Raw genomic sequence first — 27,109 nt, forward strand, 5'->3', positions numbered from 1 at the left:
ATGACTGGCTTCTCTAGGTACCCTCATGAGATCAAATTGAAAAAATATTTTGATGGACATAGTTTTTACATGGCCAGGTTTGCATGCGGAGGATCTATCGACGTTTTGGAAAGGAGCAACAATTTGCTCAAGAAAAACATGATAATGCTGTTTTAAAAAGCAAAAACAAAAACAAACAAACAAAAAAACCCACATCCAAGAAGCCAGAGTGCTCCTTCAGATGTTAAAAGGGGCATTCCCCCGAGCTCACAGGCAGCCGTGGGTGCTATTGTCTTGCAGTGTCACTTAATAGCGAGCTTAGACTTTTGTCATTTGGGTGGCTGTGCTTTTAAAAGCCCAGTGTAAAATGGCACACACACTGCATTTTTTTCCGAGCTGCAGGAGGCGGGGGCAGCGGGGGATAGTGCAGACTGTAGGGACACTGCCCTCCCAGCCAATCAGCGCTCGCCTGCTTGCCATCGCAAAGTTGTTAACCCCAGAGTCTTCTGGCTGTGCTGCCTCCTCTGCTTTTAATCTTCTGTGGATATTTCTCCGATTTCTCCCAAACGCCCATAGATCCTGGGGGAAGCCACCCCATTCGGCCGCCGATCATGGAAGAAAGTATTACTTTTTATTTACCAAACATTTTAAAGATGTTGGAAGATCCGTATGCTGCCTGGAGGCTGTTGTTTCTAGAGACACAAGTATCCAGCCTATATTGTTACAATTTTTTTTCAAGAACTGCCGTCTTCTTTGCCTGCACTAATGGTAAGTTTGTAATTTTCACCATTTATGTCATTCAGTCTTCGAAAGAGCCACCGGCTAAAAAGGATTTTCATTGTGTTTCTTCTAACAAAACCAATCTTTGTATTTTTCTTTAGCTTTGATCTCTGCACGTTCTACCTAATCTTGCCTGGTTAATTTTTACCAAGAGAAAAAAAAAATAGTTTTTTTTTCATTGTTAAAGCTAAATGTTTATAATATAAATTATACTTTAATTACTGTGAACTACAGAGGAACTCAGATATTTCAAGATGGACTTGTTTTGTGCCAGTAATGTTGGCAATGCCAAATATGTGCATATCCTCTTTATAAAAATTATGTCTTACCTAATTTGTCCAGGACTCAATTATCAGCAGGCAAACTATGGATATAGTTTTTTTTAAATGGACCTATTGTGGTTCTCTTGATAGATTACTTGGATACAAACTACAGAAAAGCTGCCCTTGGTATAATGAAGGTGGAGGTTGACATAACCGGGTTTATATTAAGTTATGGCTGTTACTAAATAGTGGATCTTTTATTTGCTGATCAAGTCTCAACTTGTAGTCTACGATATTATTTCTTTGAAGCTCTTCATTAGATAATCTTTGCAGATCTTGCTTATTTTTCTCCAATAAGGTACATTTGGGAGACATTTTGTAATTTTTGGAATTTTTCTAATTTTTTTTCTTTTTGCACACGGTGGGAGATCTTTTTTGTTTTGCATTGATCTGTGTTGGTGGCGCTGTAGTGCTCCTCAACAATTTATGTCAGTTTCACTAAAAGAAAAAAGGAAGAAAAAAAAGAGGTGGGGCAAGATTTGATCTATTCTCTTCTCCCTTTATTTTCTTAAAGAAAGTTCATTTTAGTCAGTGGAAATATTCAGTTGTGTTATTTAAATGTTTTCTGTGAACTGTGAACTGTGGTGAGAGCAGACATGTCGTCACAACCAGTCGAGGGAACATCAGGGACAGGCATGCAGTTTGCAGTTGTTTTATCTGATCTGATTTATCATCTCTATATCACAATTATTCAATAATAAGCTGTCGATTTATCTTTTTAGTAACATTTTGCGTTTTCCTTATATTACAAAATTACATGTGTTAGTGTATTTTCAATTTAACCAAACATTTGAGTTTTAGTTCCTTCAACATTGTAAAAGTTGAATTTCATTTTGAATCTAGGGATTTCTTAAATGACTATTCTAAGTTTCTCCTGAGGTTTTTCTAATAAATAGTCATATAATAATTCCTACATTATTATTTGTTTCATTTTGAAATGATACTTCAACTGAATTTACAGATAGCCTTGTTTATAAAATAACAAATATTTTGGAATAAGATAATTTTTTAAGAATATGTGCACAGTTGCTTTTATCTTTAAAAATTTTGATGTTCACATATCTAAATGCAGGATTATATCTTTTCCATCTTTGTTCTTACTGAGAGTTATCTGATTAGAGAACATGGGATTTAGGCCCAAAGCCTCCCAAGAACAAAAATGTGTTACGATCTGACATAGGTTTTACTGGTCTCTGTAAATATTTTAGTTGTTTATGGAGATAGTAAGTGTGCCCTTAGTTCAAAAAGAAAGTGGGACAAATCAGTAACTGAACCCTAAAACATTTTTTTTTGCCACATAAAATAAAAACAACTGAAATAGTATACTAGACCACTTTTCCATAAGATTGAAGAGATTATTTTTTGAAAGAGTGAACATGTCAAGAATTATTATTTAGTGTGTTTATCCACTTTGAAATATGTAAATGCTCGTTTCACTTTTTAATCATTTAACAGGTTGAAGTAAAAGGATGTGTGAAAATGGCTAAAAATAGTATTTCTGATTTTTGTGTCTCTATACTCTATCTACATAACCCTTTCCTTGAACTTCAAAAATAATTATGTATTATGCCCATATTTTGTTTATACTATGCTATAAAAATGTGAAAATGTTCACTGTCACATTTTAGCTATTCGTAAAATGTAAATGCCCCATCAAAGCTGGTTTTTGACATTATAGATTATTTATAGAATGAAATACTGCAGGTGTAAATATATTATCTAACCCTCTGGTTATGCTGGAGAGTTTAGTTCTCTGAAGTTGATCTACCAAATAAAATATACTTTCCAACACATGTATTGCTAAAATAGTCTGCTATTCAGAATGGTGATCATTTTTATTTTATTTAATCTCTGAAAACTAAACATGTGTATATAATGTAGCCCCCTTTTAAAAACAAACTGATGCTATGAAGTCCATATGTAGCTATGCAATGCTCTTTGTTCTCCTACATCATTGACTATTACATCATTGATTATGAAGTAACTATTACAGTTAAATCTTCACTTTTAAAAATCCTTCATATATATTTATATGATAGATAACATTTTATATGTGACTCTTACATCACTATGTATTTAAGGAGGTTGAAATCTATGAGACAAAAACAATTCACTATTTTATATTATTCTCCATTTTAAAATCCACCTTGAGCTTCATTTTAACTCTTGATTCCTTGGACATTAATTTTTTCAATTGATAACATTTTTATAGAAATTATAGAAATTATAGAAAGTTCATGAGCTTGGTGTGATTGTGATTAGAATTATAACAAATTTTTTTACTAAAAACCTTTATTTATTAAATTTAGTAGATAGAGAACTAACTCAGTCTTTCATGGTAACAGTTGCTAGACCATGGACAATAAAAAATTATTTTTTAAAAATCCCAAAATGCCATTTTAGTCAACAGTTACATACTTATTTCTTTCTTGCACACCAATTTTATCAGATAATAGCAAGTAGCAAAATTTACTATATCGTCATATCATTTTTCTCATCCTGCCCATCCCTCTGATGGAGGGAGGGGTTAATGAGTAGTGAAATAACCAAAAAACAGGTTGCAGAAAGCAGAAAGAAATCATGCCAAAGACATGGAGATCCGTAAATCAAACTCCAAACAATAAACCTCAGAAAAACGAACTTGAAATTATGGAGCTCGATCAATAACAGATAAACTGACAATTATATTAAGACAATGTAATGACCCAATTCAATTTCCTAATTTATTAACTTACATTCATTAGTATTGTTAAAGACTGAGGAAGTTTCAGGTTAGCCAAACTCATTAGGTAATAGGTAATGGTAGGGTGAGGAAACAAAGGGAAGAAAGATTTAGAGATGTTAAGGTGACCAAACATAAAATGCTAAAAATATTAGCCAGGGCTCATCTAATCTACCTTGGAATGAATTTTTTTAAAAGAAGAAAATATAAATTAAAATTCTATCCTGTGAAATCACATACAATATAAACCTGAAATTGTCTGTTTCCAATTCTGCCCACTTCTTGTGCATATTTGCCTCTGTTATTTGCTAGATGTGTTACTACTTTCCATAAGACGATACAGATACACTGCTGTCCTCAGCATGGTTTTGCAAAGGAAAACAAGAGGAAAATGATACACAAAATGTGTGTTTGTGTTAGGACTTTGCTTTTGATCTTTCCAAAATGATTATCAAATGGAGAATCTAAAGGGAAAGTAAAGCAGATGTATAATTTTATAAATATTTTTATGAAAAAGTTAAAAGTAGATTTTATACTTGATTTGCTCAACATTTGTTTTTATTTTTATTCGGGGGTTTGTTTATTCTAGATCCTCCCCCATCCATTATGTATCATTCTGAAAAGACGCTAGGGTGCAATATTAAGTAAAAGAGGCAAGGATTCCTGCTGTAATGGAGTCTACACTCCAACGTGGTTCAGAGTTCTAAAGACACTTTCAATCTAAAGTCTTAGATGTGTGAGGTTCCCAAAGGAAAGCCAAAAAATATTTTTAAAATTTAGATCTGTTTAAATAGGATTTGACAAGTGGTATTCCATTGAAGGACCATTATTCGGGCATCAAGTACTCACATATTGGGGTTGGGAGAGGATGTAGCCCTTAAGCTTTAGATATAACCCAAATAGATGCTACAGATGGTTGCCTAATACAAATTCCTATTGCAAAATGAGAAATAAAACTTTGACATATTGGCTAGAGAAAAGAAATGAAGAGAGGATCACTCTGGTAGTAGGAGTTTTGTGCATGTCCCTGTGGGATCAATTTGATGAAAACATTTTCTAAAACATGGTAAGGCCTCATTTTTCACATTTTGCTCACAGTATCATCAAATAAACATCAAGGTAAATATAAACTGTGAAGATGAAGCAGGGAAATAAAATTAGTATTGAAGTATTATATTAGAACTAAAATTTTTATTTTAGAACCTTCTGTAATAATTTCTAATGGTATATATAACAGAAATTTTAAAAATAAAAACAGATATTTTAATTTATGAAAATAATATAATTAGACACTTAGCTAATGGTTAATTAGTTAAACATATCAGGTATGGAGCAGGAAAGTAAGAGTGATGTTATTTCTATACAGATGAATTGGAGGAGAAGGAACTATTTATTAAGGAATCTCTATGTGGGTTAAGATGATCTCAGGAATAAAGTTACCAGATTATTGTGTCATACAGCCAATTAATCTATAGTAGCTGGATGTGTTATATTATTTAGTTTGCTTTCATACTAACATAGAACCCTCCTGATAGTGGCATAAAAAATAAAGATATTTATTTTTTCAACTAAATGAATAATCAGGTGGCAAGTGAGTTCTAAATTTGGTTCAATAGTGAGTTCTAGGTTTGGTTCAACAATGTTATTAAGTTCCTTTAACCTTTTACGTTGCCATAACATCAGCAATGTCTGTCCTCATAGTCACGAAGTGGCTGCCGCTGACGCAGGCATCATATCCTAATATTAAAATATCCAAAGTGAGGAGAGTTACTCTTATTCATCTTGTTGTAAGGGGAGAAATCATTTTTCAGAAGCCCCATAGCACAATGTTTCTTAGAGCTCGTTGGCCAAGTTTGTAGGACGTGCTCACACCTAAACCACTCACTGACAAGGGGACTGAAATTACCAGGATTGGTTTAACTAGGGAAGATGCTTAGAAGGGTGAACACCTGCTTAATATTTACAGTTCAATAAGGTTAGCACTTAATTGCTTTGCATAAACTTGAACTGTTTTGTATAAACATTCTTCAATGATTAAAACATTAGTATCTGTTTTCTCAGTGGCCAGATATGTCACTCGTGGGCTAATTTTAAAAATAACAAAAACAACATTTGATTAGAGATTACTATGTTCCAGTCTCTAGCCTAAACGCTACCTCTATCTCATTAAATCCTCACACAAAATTAGGAGATAGGGCAATTATTATACCCCATTTGCAGTCAAGGAAACTGAGGCATAGAGAGGTTTATACCCCTGAGGCTAGGCCCATGTTACATAGAAATGAAAAAGCTAGAGTTTGAACTTGGGAAGTCTGAAATCAGAACCTGTGTACTTACCTCCTCTTCTTTACTATCACATGAGATATTTGTAAAATTGGTGTTCTCTAACTGTTATTTTATTTTATTTTATTTTATTTTATTTTATTTTATTGAGGCCGAGTTTCGTTCTTGTCACCCAGGCTGAAGTGCAATGGCGCAATCTCAGCTCATTGCAACCTTCACCTCCTGGGTTCAAGTGATTCTCCTGCCTCAGCCTCCCAAGTAGCTGGGATTACAGGTGCCCGCCACCACACCCAGCTAATTTTTTTTTGTGTTTTTAGTAGAGATGGGATTTTACCATGTTGGTCAGGCTGGTCTCGAACTCCTGATCTCAGGTGATCACCCACCTCGGCCTCCCAAAGTGCTAGGATTATAGGCATGAGCCACCGCGCCCAGCCTGACTTGTATTTTAAATGCGCTCTATGATATTACTGTTGAATCTTCTGGTTAATTTATTACTTTGTAAATCTAACGATGTTTTCCTAGAATGAGTAATTGGCCTTCTGATTTATCAGTCATATACAGATGAAATTTTGTATGTTGAATTTGCGTCCGATAGATTTGTACTTGTACATTACCTCCTCTCTTCAGGAACATCTCATGAAATTCTTTCACACTAATTTTTACAGGGAAAAGAAGATCAAAGCCTAGAGATTCAGTGAGGCCTTATTGAAGCAGGTAAATTCATGATTCATAACATTAGGTCGAGATGGAATATTGGCATCTATTTCACAATGTATAAGGCCAATTGTATGTACTGAAATGTTTCAGTCCTCATAACTTTGGCATATATGGAAGCTTTCACCTCTGGGACATTTTGAGGGGTTTTGTTGTACTCTAGATCAGTGGATCTCAAACTTTGGTGTGCCCTAGAATCACCTGGATGGCTTATTAAAACACAGATTGCCAGGCCCCCGCCACAAGAGTTACAGGTTCAACTGGCCTGTGGTGGGGCATGAGAACTGTCATTTCTAAGTTCGCAGATGATGAGATGCTGTTGGTCCAGGCAACAATATTTGAGAACACTGCTCTAGAGTATCAGATACTGTCTGCCATGATAAGTATTTTGGCTTTGAAGTATGGATTGTAAACTTTGAAAGGGTGTCATTTAATATTTGGCAAAAGAAATTAATAAATAGGATGGTCAGGGTAGGCTGATTGAAAAGGTGAAAGCTGAGCAAAGACTTGAAAGAGGCTTTTTTTTTTTTTTTTTTTTTGAGATGGCGTCTCCCTCTGCTGCCCAGGCTGAAGTGCAGTGGTGCCATCTTGGCTCACTGCAACCTCTGCCTCCTGGTTTCAAGCAGTTCTCCTGCCTCAGCCTTCCTGAGTAGCTGGTACTACAGCGCCATCCCACCCAGCTAATTTGTGTGTGTGTGTGTGTGTGTGTGTGTGTGTGTGTGTGTGTGTGTGTGTATTTAGTAGAGACGAGGTTTCACCATTTTGGCCAGGCTGGTCTCGAACTCTTGACCTCAGGTGATCCACCCGCTCGATCTCCCAAAGTGCTGGGATTACAGTCATGAGCCACCACGCTTGGCCATAGAGGATTCTCCTTATACTTTAGCGTTAATATCACATTTAAAATTTATTTGCCAATGATTCATGAATGTATTTTTAACTTTTTAAAATAGCACTCATACTTTACAAATGATTTTTTTCAAAGTAGGTAAAAGTAGAGTTTAGTTTTGCTCAATATCAAGGTCCATCGGTGAAAGACCTGAATCTGTGTCATTTTGCTGTTCTTCTCAAGATTTTATTCCACCAACCACCAATGCCCCATATTCACTAGTAGGACATAGTATCCATGAGACTGAGAAAGGGAGGCTGCCATGCCAATGACCTATATTTAGCTCTGAAACTCAGGCCACTGCTCCAATCCACTGGAAACTCTCCATCCTCCAAGATAGAGGTCACAATCCCCAGTTGAAAAACACTGCAACATGCCAAAGAATGAAGAGGACCATTTCCAAGAGTTTAATTGCTTTGTGTTTCCATTATTAAGCTATGAGACTTCAGAAATTTTTAATTCTGAAGGTGTTCATTCATTTTTCAAGAAACAAATTGCCAACCTAAATGAGGGAGGAAAAAATCAGCAAATTCCATGTCCTTTCTATCCTCAGAAGCCATTATAAGCTTCAAGCCATCCTTCCATACCATTGGAGGTCTTCTTAAGAAGCTGGTATGAAGTATCCTGAAGAGGCATAAGTAGTAAGTTTGGGCTAGTGTGGTCTAGTATTAAAAAGAGTCATTCAGCACCTATTTAATAGTAGACTCAGATCATTTAAAATTGCCTAAAACTCCACAACTGTGCTGTCCAATACAGTACTCACTAGTAACATGTGACTATGTGTATTTAAATTTGAATTAATTTAAATTTTAAAGTTCATTTTCCCAGTCACACTATCCACATTTCAGTTGGTCCATAGCTACACCCAGGTAGTGACTACCATATTGGACAGCACAGGTTTATAGCACATTTCCATGACTGCCCAAAGCTCTATTGAACAGTCCTGGTCTAGAATGATCCTGGGTCCTTCAGATCATGTGAGGCTCACACTCTTGCGCCAGTGGTTCTCAACTCTGCCTGTATGGAAAATCACCCAGAAACTTAAAAACAAAATGTCTATGCCCTACCCTAAAAAGTTCTGGTTTAGTTGGACTGGATGGGATCTGGAAATAAGAATTTCCCAAAGTTGTCCATGGGATCGTAGCAGTCAGGGTTGAGAATTGCTAAGTTATACAGACAGGCTGACGGCTATTGAAGCAAGCCACTAAACCAAAAACTTGGGGGAGGTTTTTGTAGACTTGCCAGGCTACTTCTCATCTCCATCTTTCAAAACCTACAATCCATCTCCTAGAAGGTGAGGGAGGCCCAGACCTAAATAAAGATTAACGACGTTGAAACCAGTTCTGTGGAGTGAAGCAATAAACTGACTGCCTAATGAACATAAACTTTTGCTGGAAGAAAACCAGCCCTGTAACTCCTCTTCAGTTATGATGCCCTTCAGAGTGAGTTTTATATTATTGAAAGGCTATTCAGAAGTTAATTCTAGTCTTTAAAATATATATAAAAAGTTTTTAACTTACATATTCAAAGTAGTAGTTCTCCATTATGTTTTAAAATTTAGTATACAAATCTTATCACATTCATAAATCTTGCAACTTTTAGAAATCATGATCCTTTAAATAATATCTGGTCTTATCTGTAGCATGACTTAATTAAACACCTCCCAAATTTTAACACTGAATTTATAAATTTCGTACGTATAATTGCCTTCTTTAGTACTTTGTAAACATTTTCAAGAAGCTAAAATCTTACAGATCTAATAATTTAATTTAACTTCTAAACATGGTAACTCTTAAGTTCGCTCTAATGTTTCAATAATACACATAAACTTAGTAAGAATTCTGCTTGAAAGTCTAATAGGCTGACCTCCTATTCCATTAGGTCAAGTGTTCTTAAATAGTACAATTACTTACACTAAAAAAATATTGCAGTACTTTCGACAGCACATTCTAAATCTTTCTGGAGTTAAAATATGCTTACCTGTTAAAACAACCGTTATGACCTACCCAAACAATTTGGGGTGTTACCTTCCCCAGTGAATTTTTTGGTCTGCCTTCTTAGTTTGTTCAAATTTTTTGACGAATAGTGGTTTTGGTTTGAATACAACTAGATCCTTGTCTGAGACACTGATGGGGTGTACTGAGCCTTATTTATATTTACTGGTATTTTTATATTAAAAAAAGATATTCTGAAGGCCTACTTGTCTTAGATATTGAGTCATATCATTACTTATTTTCAAGTCAGGTTAGAATCTATGGCTAAGTCAGTTGAAAAATACCTGGATTATGCACTTCCTATACTTTTAGAATATGTAGCTGTCTTTTATCTCTAAATCTACACACCTTTGAACTTGGCAGAATGTCATATTCTTCCACATTGTCTCGTAGGGCAATCAGCTCTTCCAGATATTTCTGCTCCTTGACTGACTGAATTTCTCTCATTGCTTTGTCTGGCTATGTGGTCACAAGTTCCAATGTTATTCTATTGACAAGGTTTTTTAGCTTCCAGAATAGCTGACCAGAAGCCTCTCCATCCACATTTCTATTGCAGACATTAGGAGAACACTTAAAGTACACGGCTTTGTCTGATCTGTTCCGAGTTCCTAACTTTGCCCTTTACTACCAATTGTCCAGGCCCCCAGTTTCTTCTTCTATCAAACAAGGTAATATTACTTAACCTCACATGGCTGTTGTGAGAACTCAATGAGTTAGTGCATCTAAAGTGCCTTGAATAGTGCCAGACTTGCCATAAGTACTCAAGATGTGCTCTAAGTTCTGTATTTCTTAGGCAAACCTGATTTCAGAGATAAAAATGGGCCTTACACAGTGCTATGGGAATTTAAAAGATCATCCCATTCAGGAGTATGGATTTTGCAGTATTAAAGATGCTCGCTGGAATAGATCATTATCTTCTCCAAGTACTCTATTAATGAGTCAGATAGAATATAAGGTTTATTATCTGCTTTTCTTTCATTAAATAAATCTTTATTGAATTTCTACTACATTAAAAAAAAAAAAAACCGCCATGAGCCATAAAGAAGAAGGTAGTTTTGACTGGAACCTTGAAGGATGGGTAGACTTTCAGCATATAAAAATTGAGAGAAGACCTTCCAGGTAGACAAAGCAGTGTGGGCACATGCAAGGATGGAAGAACGCACATGACTTTGGGAAACGCAGCTAGAAGTCAGTACAGATAGAGAGTAAGCTATGATGTGCAGAGGTTAGACACTGGGAGAGATAGGTCCATGAGAGTAGCTTGGACTAACACAGCGAGGGTTTGGAATCCCAAGCTGGGGAACGTAGAAATCAGGCATTGCCCAGAGAACACCAGTTCAAATGCTTGTGTCAATTGCCAGAAAATGATGAAGGGATAAATAAAGAGGGAACTACTTCTTTCTTTTATTTGTCTGTTAACCCATGTGGCATTATGGAGGAAAACTCCAACAGTCTGGGTCTCTTGCCAGGTAAGTTTTGATAGGGAGAGTAAAGAGAAGTAGTAAAGGTTGGAAGTTTCGGACAATTTTCGGTAAGTGTGGACACTGGACAGCAGGGGGCAGCATAAGGGCACCAAAAAGTTGAAAGATGCAGAAGACATTCGCTTATGTAACATTTGCTGACAATTATGAGTTTACATTTATAAGGCTACTTATATTAGTAACTTAGCATTCTTCTCCCAGAAATGAACAGAGATTGACAGAGAAAAGAAGAAAAATAACAGTTGCACTATATTAGGCTGGCTAACAGCAGAATGGCACTGCTGTTTATTTGAGAGGATAGAAACAGGCAGCTGTCTGCTTATTATTTCCTTTCAAATAAATACAAACTCAGAATTCAATGCAAATGTGTACATTTCAATTGGAAAACACACCTTTATATGACTTTACGATTTTGCATTTTTTAAAATGCATTTATTCGGCTGTACTGTATTCACAAGTTTTCCTAGTGAAAAAGTGGGGAAACTTGAAAAAATATATATAATTTTAAAATAAATTGAAAGTTTAATATACATGTTATTTTATATGCCAAATATATGGAATTGTAAATTTTGAATTTTTATGATTATGAAATTTTCTGGACTTTTAAATAACTTTTTTTCTTTATGTCTAAAATTCAAAACTATCTATATTTAATCAGATTTTTTTAGTGAAATTCATCTCTTACTAACCTTTTTAAAAGTTTCTTCAGCTTATTGTTTTAAAAAATTTTGGGGCCGGGCACGGTGGCTCATGCCAGTCTTTACATTAATAAGAATAGCATAAGGCTGGGCACGGTGGCTTATACCAGTAATCCCAGCACTTTGGGAGGCCAAGGCAGGCAGATCACCTGAGGTCAGGAGTTTGAGACCAGCCTGGCCAACGTGGTGAAACTTCTACTAAAAATACAAAATTTAGCCAGCTGTGGTGGCTAGCGCCTGTAATCCCAGCTATTCGGGAGGCTGAGGCAGGAGAACTGCTTGAACCCAGGAGCCGGAAGTTGTAGTGAGCCATTATCGTGCCGCTGCACTCAAGCCTGGGCAACAGAGCAAGACTCTTTCTCAAAAAATTAAAAATAAATAAATACATACATACATACATAGTTTGGATGGTTAATGATATTAAGAGTGGAAAACTGGAAAGTTCCACGTAGATTTTTTTTAGCTCTGGAATTTGCCATGGCAAAAGCTGCATTATACTCACCTGGAATCTCTCTCTCCAATTTGTGAGGAAGATGGTAGCACACTGCTTCATACCTTCACACTTAAGGAGAAATCTCTCTGTCTGTGTTCCTTCATGATTCTTTCAATGTCTGTCACACGTTTGAAGGTTGTGATTACTGTGTGGGTTGCACTTTGTGTGCTGCTTTTGTTCTCTTATTTTGCTTTTTTATATATACTTCTTTGCATGTATTATATAATACCTCATATTTATCACTTTAAATGGCCAAATAAATTGGTGGCAGACTATTCTTATGATTATTGAATACTGATTTCCAGTTTTAATAAGGAAAATCTGAAACAATGAATACATTTGGGGATTAAGCTGGTTAACATGAAACTTTATTCTTCAGTATCATAATTGAAAATAAATTACTCTGTAAAGTAACTTCATGAAAAATTACCTGTATTTTTCATTGTAATCATTTGTAAATCTGGGCATATAAAGATATCAAATTATTTAAAATGTTACCTTTCAAACCAGAGTTTACAAGCAGGGTGTGCCTGCTTGTGTTTATAAGAAGTAAGTTCACTAAGGGCAAGAACAACATTTTCTTTTATATTTCCCCTGGCATATAGTACAATGCTTTTGCACAGAGGTGGGGCCCAATAAAGAAAACAAGGTTAGAAAAAACTTATTAAAGCATCATACGAAACATAAACATGTTTTGTAATGTAGATTTAAAAGTACTCTTGTTGTTGTTGTTTTTAGGCTGAGTTTCGCTCTTGTTGCCCAGGCTGGAGTGCTGTGGCATGGTCTCAGCTCACTGCAACCTCCTCTTCCCGGGTTCAAGGGATTCTCCTGCCTCAGCCTCCCAAGTAGCTGAGATTACAGGCATGTGCCACCACGCCATGTTAATTGCATATTTTTAATAGAGACGGGGTTTCACCATGTTGGTCAGGCTGCTCTCTAACTCCTGACCTCAGGTGATCTACCCATCTCGGACCCCCAAAGTGCTGGGATTACAGGTGTGAGCCACCACACCCGTCCCTTTTTTTTTTTTTTTTTTCCTTGAGACGGAGTCTCCCTCTGTTGCCTGGGCTGGAGTGGTGCAGTGGCATGATCTTGGCTCACTGCAACCTCTGCCTCCCGAGTTCAAGCGATTCTCCTGCCTCAGCCCCCAAGTAGCTGGGATTACAGGTGTACACCACCATGCCTAGTCAATTCCCTTTTTTTTTTTTTTTTTTTTTTTTTTCAGTAGAGACAGAGGTTTCACCATGTTGGCCAGGCTGGTCTGGAACTCCTGACCTCAAATGATTCACCTGCCTCAGCCTCCCAAAGTGCTAGGATTACATGCATGAACCACTGTCCCCGGCCTAAATGTACTCTTCATACTTCCGTCATATGTTTCAAATAGTTAAACTGGTTAAAGTGCGACTGTTATTGTTCTTCTTGTTGGTATTTTTCTCAGTGCCTAAATAAGACTGTGTTAATTATTTTCTTACATAGAAATTCTCCTCACTTTCCAGTGAAACTATCAGACTAATTGCAGATCTTTTATTACTAGAAGGTTATTTTGATCTGCTTTAGCCTTTATTCTAAAGTTTGCATCTTTTCATATTAATTCTGAATCCTTGGTATCTAGTTTTAGTAACATATTTGTAAACAACACTGATTCCTGAAATCACATTTGACCACACTTAAGGCAGAGCTATTTCCACTAACCACCCTATAAGAACATTTTGTTTAAGTGTCAAGTGTCACCAATTACTAACTAATAGGCCATAACCTCTCTGACTCAGTGATTGAAATTACATTCCCTAGGGCATATCTTCCAGAACTTTTTCTCTTATACTCCTCTTAAGTGCTTTTTTTAACTATGTAAACCAGGGGTATCCACTCTTTTGGCTACCGTGGGCCACATTGGAAGAAGCAGAATTGTCTTGAGCCATAAAATATATAAACGCTAGCTGATGAGCTATTTTTTAAAAATCGCAAAAACATTCTCGTAATATGTTAAGAAAGTTTATGAATTTGTGCTGGGCTGCATTCAAAGCTGTCCTGGGCTGCGTGTGTCCCACAGGCCACAAGTTGGAAGGTTGCAGGTTGGACGAGCTTGATAAATATATAGTTAGAAAATACTAAAGGCATAGTTTCTTTAGAAATCACATGTCTCAAAGTAAATTATCTTTGAGAGTTGAAAGAGTTGGGAAGGGTCGAGTCTTTTCAAAGCTGAGGAGATAGAAGCCCAGGGAGATTAACATCAAGATCATTCAACTAGGTGAGCCAGGATTGAAACTTACATTTTTTTAAAATAAAAGCTTGCAAATAACTACGTAATACAGTTAAGGTAACCTAGCATGGATTAATTTTTAATTCATTGATGACTCTAATTATAAACATGTCACATGGCTTAAAAAAATTTTTGCTTTTTAAAAATACCCTTAGTAACCAACATGATGGGGACGGGCACAGTTGCTCATGCCTATAAGCCCAGCGCTTTGGGAGGCTGAGGCAGGCGGATCACCTAAGGACAAGAGTTTGAGACCGGCCCGGCCAACATGGCGAAACCCCATCTCTACTAAAAATATAAAAATTAGCTGGGTGTGCTGGTGGGCACCTGTAATCCTAGCTACTTGGGAGGCTAAGGTAAGAGAATCACTTGAACCCGGGAGACACGGGTTGCAGTGAGCTGAGATCACACCATTGCACTCCAGCCTGGGTGACAAGAGTGAAACTCCATCTCAAAAAAAAAAAAAAAACCAACATAATGGACACAATACTATTATAAAATGAGACTTTTTCTCTGCACATAAAAGGGTTTTGTTTTTTATTCCCACTCAGAATTAAGAAAAAGAGAATATTTTAAGAAAGACCATTATACAGAGGATAGTTCAAAATTCATGCTGAACAGCTATTGCTTTTCAAGTAGATTGTGCAAGTTTAGCTATTTGAAAAAGCACAGTTATTGGAACAACTCAAGAAAACAAAGGCAAAAAGAGTTCTGTTAAGACAGAAGAAGGGAAACTATATATTGGAAATACACACAATAGTGTCCCCTACAAGCCTGGTGTAAAGAAGCTTATATATACATGTGTGTGCACACTAGTATTTTTGTGAATTGAAAGAGAAAGGATAGGGTTTGAGAATTTATTTAAGAAGGAACGCTTTTTTAAAAATTCAGAATAGCATTTCTTTCTCTTAAAGGTCTAGGTTTTTAGTATTTTTGTTCAAGGGAAAGAATGACTGACAGCTAGTATAAACCCAGCTTAGCATTTATGTTAAAATGAAGGTAATTAGAACCTGGCTCAGAATACTCAGGGGCAACTGACTTTCTACCCTACACTGAAAATTATTCCTTACTCTTTCTTCAAGAAAAAATGGGCTGGGCATGGTAGCTCAAGCTTATGGTCCCAGCACTTTGGGAGGTCAAGGCAGGCAGATCTCTTGAGCTCAAGAGTTCGAGACCAGCCTGGGCAACATGGTGAAAATACAAAATTTTCTCTGCAAAAAATACAAAAATTAGCCAGGTGTGGTGGCACATGCCCGTAGTCCCAGGTACTCGGGAGGCTGAGGTGGGATGATTGCCTGAGCCTGGGAGATCAAGGTTGCAGTGAGCCGAGATTGTGCCACTGCACTCTAGCCCAGGTGACAGAGTGAAACCCTGTCTCAGAAAACAGAAGACAAGAAAGAAAGAAAGGGAGAGAGAGAGAGGGAGAGAGAGAGAAGGAGGGAGAGAGAGAGAAGGAGGGAGGGAGGGAGAGAGGGAGAGAGAGAGAGAAGGAGGGAGAGAGAGAGAAGGAGGGAGGGAGGGAGGGAGAGAGGGAGGGAGGGAGGAAGGAAGGAAGGAAGGAAGGAAGGAAGGAAGGAAGGAAGGAAGGAAGGAAGGAAGGAAGGAAGGAAGGAAGGAAGGAGAAAAATGCAAGACTGGGCATGGTGGCTCACGCCTGTAATCCCAGCACCTTGGGAGGCCAAGTTGGGTGGATTGCTTGAGTCCAGAGTTAGAGACCAGCCTGGGCAACATGGTGAAAACTCATCTCTACTAAAAATACAAAAATCTAGCAGGGTGTGGTGGCATGCACCTGCAGTCCTAGCTATTTGAGAGGCCAAGGTGGGAGGTTGGCTTGAGTCTGGGAGGTAGAGGTTGCAGTGAGCTGAGATTGCACCACTGCACTCCAGCCTGGGCAATAGAGCCAGACCCTGTCACACACAAAAAAAAAAAGAAAGAAAGAAGGAAGGAAGGAAGGAAGGAAGGAAGGAAGGAAGGAAGGAAGGAAGGAAGGAAGGAAGGGGAAAATGCAGTTCAGGTGACAGAGCAAAACTCTGCCTCAAAAAAGAAGAAGAAGAAGAAGGAGAAGGAGGAGGAGGAGGAGGGGAGGAGGAGGAGGAGGAGGAAAAATGCTCAGCTTTTTTGTGAAATAATAATAATAATGGCAATGTCTAATACTTACTGAAATCTTATTATAATGACTGGTGCTGAAGCTGTCTTATAAGATTTTGTGGCCAGGCTCAGTGGCTCACGCCTGTAGTCCTAGCACTTTGGGAGGCTGAGGCAGGCAGATCACCTGAGGTCAGGAGTTCAAGACCAGCCTGACCAACGGACAGAAACCTCATCTCTATTAAAAATACAAAATTAGCCAGGCGAGGTGGTGCATGCCTGTAATCCTAGCTACTCAGGAGGCTGAGGCAGGAGCATCGCTTGAACCTGGGAGGCAGAGGTTGCGATAAGCCGAGATTGTGCCATTGCACTCTAGCCTGGACAACAAAAGTGACTCTGTCTCAAAAAACAAACAAACAAACAAACTTTGTAGAGATTAAAAGATAGTGCTTGTGAAATACCCATCCCGAAGTAAAAACTCACAGAATTTGGTTACATGAATTATTTATTGATTCCAAACAACTGTAGAGGAGCAAAAAAAAATATGACTTCCAGGTTTTTTGGCTGGGCTATGAATAAATTGACACAAGACAGACTAACAAGAGAAAAACCATACTTAATTATGCACATACATCCCACAAAATATGAGACTCAAAGAGGAATCAGATGATGGAAGCTTGTATAGCATCCTTAGCTACAGAAAAGAATAGGATGGGGGCTTTTGATGGTGGTGGGTGGTGGGGAGCACACAAATAATGGGAGGGTGAGGAGAGAAATTGTATGGTGAATAAAGATTGTCCTGTTATGCATATAAAATGGTCTCTTAGGTAATAAAAAGTTGTCTGGAACAGCCCTCTTCCTGTTACGGGTACTTTTACTAATATAGATTTCCTTTACAGACGCAAATTTCTTTACAAAAGTATAGCAGAAATACAGGTTCAGTAGCTGGCTACTTGCAGAGTTCACTTAATAAGGAGGTGTGGTATAAAGAAAGTGACTTTTTGTTCCAAAGCTAGCTTAGGGGAAGAAGTACAGGCTTCCTGCCTTAAGGGTACTGCTTCACTTCTGGAGCAGAAAGCAGACACTTTTAAAAGGGGGCCTAACATGAATGGCACACAGTGGAGGAAGCAAGCAGGTGGGGTATCCATGTGCTAGTTTGGTGCCTTATCTACCAGGCAGTTGAGTTGGCATCTTCATGGGCCAAAAATTATCCAGGTGGGAGAGAGTTTTGTAGCAGGCATACTGTATTAGTTTGCTCTTGCATTGCCATAAATACCTGAGACTGGGTAATTTATAAAGAAAAGAGATTTAATTGGCTCATGCTTCAGTAGGCTTTATGGGAGGCATGGTCCTGGCATCTGCTCGGCTTCTGGGGAGGCCTTAGGAAACTTACAGTCATGGTGGAAGGTAAAGGGGAATGAGACTCTCATAGCCAGAGCAGGAGCAAGAGAGAGAGAGAGCAAGCGGGGAGGTGCTACTATGCTTTTAAACAACCAGATCTCATGAAAACTCACTCACTGTCACAAGAACAGAACCAAGAGGATGGTGCTAAATCATTCATGAGAAATCCACCTCCATGATCCAAGCAGCTCCCATCCAACCTCACCTCCAACATTAGGGATTATAGTTCAACATGAGATTTTGGCAGGGACACATATCTAAACTATATCACATGCTTCTGTTACCAGAAAGGAGTCCCAGTCCAGACCCCAAGAGAGGGCTCTTGAATCTCGTGCAAGAAAAAATTCAGGGCAAGGCCACAGAGTGAAATGAAAGTGAGTTTAGAAAGCAAAGTAACAAAAGAATGGCTACTCCACACACAGAGCAGCCCCAAAGGCTGCTGGTTGCCCATTTTTATGGTTATTGCTAAAGTATCTTCTAAACAAGGGTGGATTATTAATACCTCCTTTTTTTTAATTTAATTTTTTTTTTTTTTTTTTGAGATGGAGTCTTGCTCTGTCGCCCAGGCTGGAGAGCAGTGCCATGATCTCGGCTCACTGCAAGCTCAGTCTCCCGGGTTCTCGCCATTCTCCTGCCTCAGCCTCCCCAGTAGCTGGGACTATAGGCACCCGCCATCACGCCCGGCTAATTTTTTGTATTTTTGGTAGAGACGGGGTTTCCCCATGTTAGCCAGGATGGTCTCGATCTCCTGACCTTGTGATCCACCCGCCTCAGCCTCCCAATAAAACATGTTGCAGTAAAGAAGTTGGATAAAACCCACCAAAACCAAGATAGTGATGAGAGGGACCTCCACTACACTACCACCAGCATCATGACAGTTTTCAAATGCAACATGTTTTATTGGTAAGGTCTTTATGACCTGTATCTTGTGCCAACCTCCTATCTCATCCTGTGACTTAGAATGCCTTAAGTGTCTAGGAATGCAGCCCAGTAGGTCTTAGCCTCATTTTACCCAGCCCCTACTCAAGATAGAGTTGCTCTGGTTCAAACACCTCTGACATTTGGGGCTGTAAATTGAATATTATCTCTCAAAGCAGTCTCCTGATGGGTGAGAGTTCCACTCTGGAGCTTGGAAGCACGTAGATGAACTTGCCCTGTAGGGGGTGTCTGGTGATGGGGAGGTAAAAGGTTATAATTGCATTTCTAAATGTCTAAGTAGGAAGTGGGGTACAGGGAAAATGCACAAAAGAGAAAAGAAGAGAAAACAGTAAACTATAATCGTAACTTTTTCTATTTTTCTTAGAAAAAGGGGGGTATTCTATAACAAAGGATGGCTTTTCAGTACTACTACTGTATCTGCAACTTCTCAGAATAAGCAGCTCAAATATGCCAAAGAAATATATTTTGGGGGTGGCATATTCCGGTCTCCCACTGTCATATTTTGGAGTTGTATGTCCTGGTCCCCAACACAATGCCTGCAGATAGGCATTAATTATCTCTACGTTAGAGGAAGCTGAAGCTCATAGAAGTTATAAATTTCATTCATGTTTACAGAGCTAGAAAAAAGCAGAGCTGAGATTCAAACCCACATCATGTTTGACTCCAGAGCCAGACCTTTTAACCACTACACAACACTATATCTCTTAGCAATTTGTTTTCCTAAAGCTGTCGACCTAAGGGAAGAAGCTAAGACACAAAATACAATTTTAAGAGTTTATTTAAGCCAAAGTGAGGATGGCTGCCCAGGGCACATCCTGGAGAGTGCTTCCTTGGCCTTTGTTACAAGCATGTTTTTAAAGGCAAAAGGGAAAAAGGAATGGGCTCTTTGACAGGAATTCTCATTGGGTTACAGAGACCACATTGATTACTGATTGGCTATACTTTTTTTTTTTTTTTTTGAGACGAATTCTCACTCTGTCGCCCAGGCTGGAATGCAGTGGCGCGATCTCGGCTCACTGCAACCTCCGCCTCTCGGGTTCAAGTGATTCTCCTTAGCCACTGCGCCTGGCTAAGTTTCATATTTTTAGTAGAGATGGGGTTTCACCATGTTGGCCAGGCTGGTCTCGAACTTCTGGCCTCAGGTGATCCACCCACCTTGGCCTCCCAAATTGCAGGGATTACAGGCGTGAACCACCACGCCCAGCCTGACTATACGTGTTGAACTATGGAGTATAAGTTATGGTGTCCAGTATGTGGCATTGCTAGCTTAATTTATGGCTACTTGGTGTCAGTCTAGAGCTCCCATCAAGTGGCTTCAAGAGATAATTATTTAACCGAAGGAGGAAGTGAGACATGACTGCTGTCGCATTTCAGTGCCTCTCTGGGCCTGCTGATAATGTAAACGGGCTTCCATTCCTCAGAAAGTTTCTTTTCTTTTCCAAAGTTCCTGCATATATGTGCTAGCAACCTTTATTGCTGCTTTTAAAAAGGGGAAATCAGTGAGCAGAGAAAACTCAGGAAAAAAACTTTTTTTTTTTTATGTTTCTGGGGTGGTGATAAGGAAGAGGCTTCATACTGAAAGTTATAGCAGTAAAAATTACAGGTAAATATCTTATCACAAAATAATGCAAACATATCATAGATTTCCTAAACTTTGCATTGTAGTAGACATTCTTTAGAGTACAGTGAAGAAACACAGCAAGCTAAATTAAAAGGGGTGGAGAAAAGACAATTTTAAAAATAAAATGGGTGAATTTTGGTTTTGCCTAAGATTTCCTTTTTAAGGAAACATTCAAAGGGCCCAACTCTAGCAATCAAATCTGTGATTAATTACATGATTTGAACAGGTCCTAGATTTTCTGTTCTAATGTGTTCTTTTGGGAAATATATCCCCTTCCCAACCATGATGGTGAAATTGAAACAAAATTATGTGGTATTCTTCTTTAAACTTGTATGATACTTTGGAATTTTCAAAGATTTTTCACCATGTTGTCTCATTTATTGTTCATAATGCCCTAACGGAAAGAGAACAAGTATTCTGTAGACCATGCATGTGAGATACTTATGGCTCAGAGATCGAATCCTTTCTATAAAGTCCTACTGCTGGTAAATGGTAAATACTAGATTTGGATCCAGATCAGGAAATATGGAGGCCCATGTTCCTTCTGGAACATCCTGCTGTGTCTCACTACACTATGTGGCCGCCTTGAATGCAAATTGTTACTTATCACTGGACTGTTTTCACACACAGCACTCACCCTGAGGCAAACAGTGGCAACCTGTGCAAAGAGGCCTTGACTCCCTGGGGAGCTAGCTTGACCAGATTTGGAGATTGGGCAGCCACTGTGCAACTACCAGATGAAATCACTTGGCAATGAGAAGAAAAGAGGCAGCAGGGCTCCTTGTAGACATATGCATAATACAAAACTACTAAATATACATAGAAATGATACAAAACTACTAATAATACAACATATGAATGATACAAAACTACTAAATATACCTAGGAATGATACAAAATTACTAATGATACAAAACTACTAATGATACAAACATATGAATGATACAAAACTACTAATGATACAAACATGAATGATACAAAACTAATGATACAAACATGGATGATACAAAGCTGCTAATGATACAAACATGGATGATACAAAACTACTAATGATACAAACATATGAATGATACAAAACTCCTAAATGGAAACAAAACAAAAAGATCTCAGAAGGTGAATGTCCTCTTTTAAATAAATTAATTTTATATAGTATCTGTCAGGCATTTGGCTTCATATGAGAATTTCTTTTCTCTTTCCTTAGCTAAGAGTTTTGAAGCCTTTACAACACAATATTATGTTGTATACTGTACATATGAAAAATAAATCTCAGAAGAGTAAAATGATCTATTCGAAAATATAGGGTAAAAATATCATTCAAACAATAGCTTATGTTTATTAAACATGACTTTTGTGTCAAGCCCATGCTATGCTGTTTTTGTTGAATTCTTGCAACAACCTAGGTAATAGATTCTGTTATGATTCCTATTTTATGGATGGGGAAACTACAGCTTTCAATAGCTTAAATTAGTGTCAAAATCTTTTAGTTAAAATTCAGTGTATTCATTTTACTAGAGAAATTTTTGGAAAGAAATGTAGCTAAACATTTCTAGTTAATTTGTTATTAAACCATATATACTATCAAAGTGTAGCAATCTGCTCAACTCTAGTACCTGCCAGAATTTCATCCAGTTTTATATTTTAATGTCTTATACAATTTTTAGCAGGATGAAACATTTTAAGACAGTAATAAAGATAATATTTTACATTTATAAGATCTTTCTGCCTTTTCAAAGTTTATTTGGCAGACTTAAGTAATTAGATGGATAACTTGATTGGAAAAACTTCTGTTTCCTTGAATTGCCTAAAATGACATTTCCTAAAGTGTGCTCTTATAGAACTAAAGGTAATAACAGTGTACAGAAAGGGGTTCTATGGTCAGAAACTTTGGAAAATACTGTGCTAAGCATCAGTAAATGGGTTTCTTTTCTGCAGGACTTCCCTGAGCCTATACATGGTGAGCCTATACCTATCTTAAAGAGGAAGATTTAATAAGTAGTATTTCCCTAACTTATTAGTTTTATATGGAATTCTTTACATAACTCTCATTTCAGAACATCAGTATTTTATGGTGCCTAGTTTTTGAAAACGCTAAACTAATATCTGGGAAGAAATACTGATATTTAAATACTAGGTGCTTGTCATCTACTCAGACGGCTGGTGAAGCAGCTAACCTTCATTCGTGTAGACTTGTCACTATCATTATTCAAAGAACAGCAGACATTTGTTCTGTGCCTTAAACCATGAAAATTTAAACCTATTTTCTTTCCTTTTTTTTTGACTCTGTTGCCCAGACTGGAGTGCAGTGATGCAATCACAGCCCACTACAGCCTCAACCTCCTAGGCTCAAGTGATCCTCCCACCTCAGCTCCCAAGTAGCTGGGACTACAGGTGTGCACCACCACACCCTGGCTAATTTTTGTAATTTTGTAGAGATGTGGTCTCATTATGTTGCCCAGGCTGGTCTCAAACTCCTGGGTGCAGGTGATCCTCCTGCCTCAGCCTCGAAAAGTGCTGGGTTTACAGGTGTGAGACACTACACCCATCCTAAACCCATTTTTTCTTTTAAATGTACTATTCGGATTATATGTGTTCTTTATAACAATGAAAAGTCAGTGCATTCTATACTTTAAGAGGGTAATTCTTAAGTAAGTTATTTTATAGATGCTGGATAAGTATCTCTGTCAAATAATAGTCTTAGAAGAGTATTTAATGAGATGGGAGCATTCTCAAATTATACTGAGAAATAGGCTGGGCATGATGGCGCATGCCTGTAATCCCAGCACTTTGGGAGGCTGAGGCGGGTGGATCACTTGAGGTCAAGAGTTTGAGACCAGCCTGGCCAAAATGGTGAACCCTTGTCTCCACTAAAAATACAAAAATTAACTGGGTATGGTGGCGGGCACTTGTAATCCCAGCTACTCGGGAGGCTGAGGCAGGAGAATCTCTTGAACCAGGGAAGTGGAGGTTGCATTGAGTGGAGATCATACCATTGCACTCCAGCCTGGGCAACAGAGTGAGACTCTGTCAAAAAAATATATATATTGAGAATTAAAGGCCACAAAACAGAATAAACTATACTATCTCAATATTGTAAAACCAGCCAATGAAAGGCAAACACAAAAACTAACAAATAGGGCCAGGCATGGTGACTCACACCTATAATCCCAGCACTTTAGAAGGCTGAGGCAGGAGGAGTGCTTGAGGCCAGGAGGTCAAGATCAGCCCAGTCAACATAACAAGACCCTGTCTCTAGAAAAAAATTTAAAAATTATCCAGGCATGGTAGCATGCACCTGTAGTCCCAGCTACTGAAGGCTGAGGCAGAAGGATCACTTGAATCCAGGAGTTTGAGGCTGCAGTGAGCTGTGATAGCACAACTGCACTGCAGCCTGGGCCACAAAGTAAGATCCTGTGTCAAAACAACAACAACAAAACTAACAAACAAAACCAGAAAAGACCAGAAAAAAGAGAAACACAAAGTGTTAAACTTATTATAAATAAATCAATTAAAACAAAAAAATATTATCTCATTCCAATATGCATGCTGCTGCAATGCAACTGTCTAATGTTTTGACTTATGTGTCTCGTGTTTGGGAAACCAAATTCAGAAGAAATATTAAGATCGGGATGTGGCTTTTACCTGTGTCAGTAACTCACGTAGAGAAGTCAGGTAGGTCTTTGGTTTCTGAGCTTCTACAACTTTAACTCTGGAAGATACATCATGTACTCTGTTACAACTTGGGAGGTGCTGATGATGATGGCTACTCTGTGTCCCTGGCTATGTCCTGAAGCTTAACTGATTTTTGGCTTCAAAGTGGTCTCATTCTTGTGAACAAGTATTTAAACAATGATTATAGAAGGTACTGGGAAATCACTTTTTTGGGGGCTTTGGTAAATGTTTAATCAATGTGTGCAGGCACCACTCGGCCTATAACTCTTCCAGTTCACGGCTCAGCTCACAGTCTATTTTCCTCCCACGCTGTCCTAAAGAAATTGGGTTTGCTGTGACCTCCTCATTCTTTTTGATTCTCCTCCATCTCTTCCTTGAAATGCTGACCTCATTTGGCTTGTCTCCAGGCTTCTCCCAGCCTCGCCCTCCGTTCTTGTCCTGGGTATCTTTTAGATGTTGGTATTCCCCAGGGCTCCTCTCTCACTCCCTGAGTGAGTCTTCACACCGAGAATCCCACTCCACAGGCTTCCAGTCATTCACTTTCCCTTCCCTGCTCTGAAAGGGAAGGGGAACTAGGTTCACAGTGTTTACCTAAGCAATTGGAACAATGTTACTCACGGCGTCATGGAGAAGAATAAATACAGTGAAAGATAAAACATTTTATTTCACTAATCTTAATTTATTATATGATAAGATAATTATGTACCCCAAGTTTCAGTAAGAAAATAGAAAGGATTTCCTTCCTCGGGTTATAAAAGCGAAAGCAATTCATGATATTTTCTCTCTCGAAGCCCTTTTTCCCTGACAGTCATTGTCTACCACCCACTAATAAATTGTACTTAAACCTTCCAACATACCTTTCTACTTCATTAACAATTTTTCTAATTCCTCTAAATTTCGTTCCTTCACCCGTCATGGACCATCTGTACCATACTGATTTGTTTGTGTGTTACTTAGTAAAACTAATGCTTAAGTAGTCTATCTACTCAAAAGTGTAAGGCACTGGCCGGATGCAGTGGCTCACGCCTGTAATCCCATCACTTTGGGAGGCCAAAGTGGGCAGATCACCTGAGGTCTGGAGTTCAAGACTAGCCTGGTCAACACGGCGAAACCCTGTCTCTACTAAAAATGCAAAAATTAGCTGGGCGTGGTGGCACACACCTGTAGTCCCAGCTACTCAGGAGGCTGAGGCAGGAGAATAGCTTGAACCCAGGAGGCAGAGGTTGAAGCCAAGATCATGCCACTGCACTCTAGTGTGGTCAACTCTGTCTCAAAAAAAAGGTGGGGGGAGGTAAGGCACTAAAGGTAGCGTGTTCTCTCGTTTTTTTGTCTTTCTACCCCTTACAGCCTTGCACCAATGCCTGGCCTACACAGAGTAATCTGTCAGTATGTGCCAGTCAATGGGTTTAATGGGTTGACAGTAATTTAACATAATCCAGTTTAGATAAATACCACCAAATATTTCTAAAATGTATATGGTTTAATTTGTACATTTTTCTAAGACAGACTTTTATTCTGAGAAATTAATCGCTGGGATGAAACATGGAAGAGACTACTGTATACTTCCTCTGTTAAGTAGTAAATTATTATTTTTCAAGTTCAGTTTCTCTACAGTTTCCTGTTCATGCCTCCCACCACTTCTCCAGCTGCAACTAGTAGTATCCCCCTTAAAATGCTGTCATAGAGGTCTCAACTGCTTGCCAGCACAGTGAGGAAAAGATCAGATGATTTATAGCACTGGTCCCCAGCCTTTCTGGCACCAGGGACTAGTTTCATGGGAGACAACCTTTCTATGGATCCAGGGGGAGGGGGTGGTTTGGGGATGATTCAAATGCATTACATTTATTGTGCACTTTATTTCTATTATTATTACATTGTAATATATAATGAAACAGTTCTACAACTCACCATAATGTAGAATCAGTGGGAGCCCTGAGCTTGTTTTCCTGCAACTAGATGGTCCCATGTGGGGACAGTGATGGGAGGCAGTGACAGATCATCAGGCATTAGATTCTCATAAGGAGCATGCAACCTAGATCCCCCAATGTGCGGTTCACAATAGGGTTTGAGCTCCTATGAGAATCTAATGCTAGGTGAAGCTTGGGTGGTAATGTGGGCACTAGGGAGTGGCTATAAATACAGATGAAGCTTTGCTGGCTCGCCTGCCACCCACTCTTTGCTGTGTGGCCATCTACACATTATGCATTTACAATAAATGTGTAAATCCCAATACAATAAGGTTATAGAAAACCTAAACCTTAGGTTATAGAAAACCTAAACCTTAGGATTTACACAATAAATGTGTAAAGACATTCTATTTAGATTACATAGAAAATCTAAAATGTATTGTGTGTCATTTTTTTTTTAAATCCCAATACTGCTGCAACTACAATTCTCAGATAGTCCCATTTGTTTGAATCACACATTTTTCTTTTCTTTTCTTTTCTTTTCTTTTTTTTTTTTTTGAGGCGGAGTCTCGCTCTGTCACCCAGGCTGGAGTGCAGTGGCACAATCTCGGCTCACTGCAAGCTCTGCCTCCCGGGTTCACGCCATTCTCCTACCTCAGCCTCCCAAGTAGCTGGGACTACAGGCGCCCACCACCACGGCTGGCTAATTTTTTGTATTGAATCATGCATTTTTTATTTCTTTGTTGTTGTTGTTAAACTTCATATTGAAGACAAGGTTAAACTGAAGTAACTTTGAGTCCATCCTGCTACTATTTGCTAAGATTGATAATTTGCCCTTTATTCTCTTAAGATACAGATATATTGTTTCTAAATA

General features: G+C 38.3%; 1 protein-coding gene across 6 annotated transcripts in view; it reads left to right on the top strand.

Annotated features, from left to right (window-relative positions):
• Positions 1–27,109, top strand: part of EPC1 (enhancer of polycomb homolog 1) — a 113,871-nt gene continuing 86,762 nt past the window's right edge. Inside the window, exons 1-3 of one of the 6 annotated variants that reach the window (XM_031652415.1) lie at positions 2–747; positions 6,753–6,801; positions 8,241–8,328. Coding sequence is in view for 2 of the 6 variants with exons in the window: in XM_031652411.1 (XP_031508271.1) it covers positions 745–747 (3 nt within the window). In the remaining 4 variants the exon portion in view is untranslated. Of the gene's footprint in view, positions 6,802–8,240; positions 8,329–27,109 lie in introns of all 6 variants that reach the window. The other 5 variants (XM_031652413.1, XM_031652414.1, XM_031652411.1 and 2 more) reach the window with 5 other exon arrangements.

The sequence above is a fragment of the Papio anubis genome, chromosome 11 (genome assembly GCF_008728515.1).
Source record: "Papio anubis isolate 15944 chromosome 11, Panubis1.0, whole genome shotgun sequence".
Taxonomy (NCBI): domain Eukaryota; kingdom Metazoa; phylum Chordata; class Mammalia; order Primates; family Cercopithecidae; genus Papio; species Papio anubis.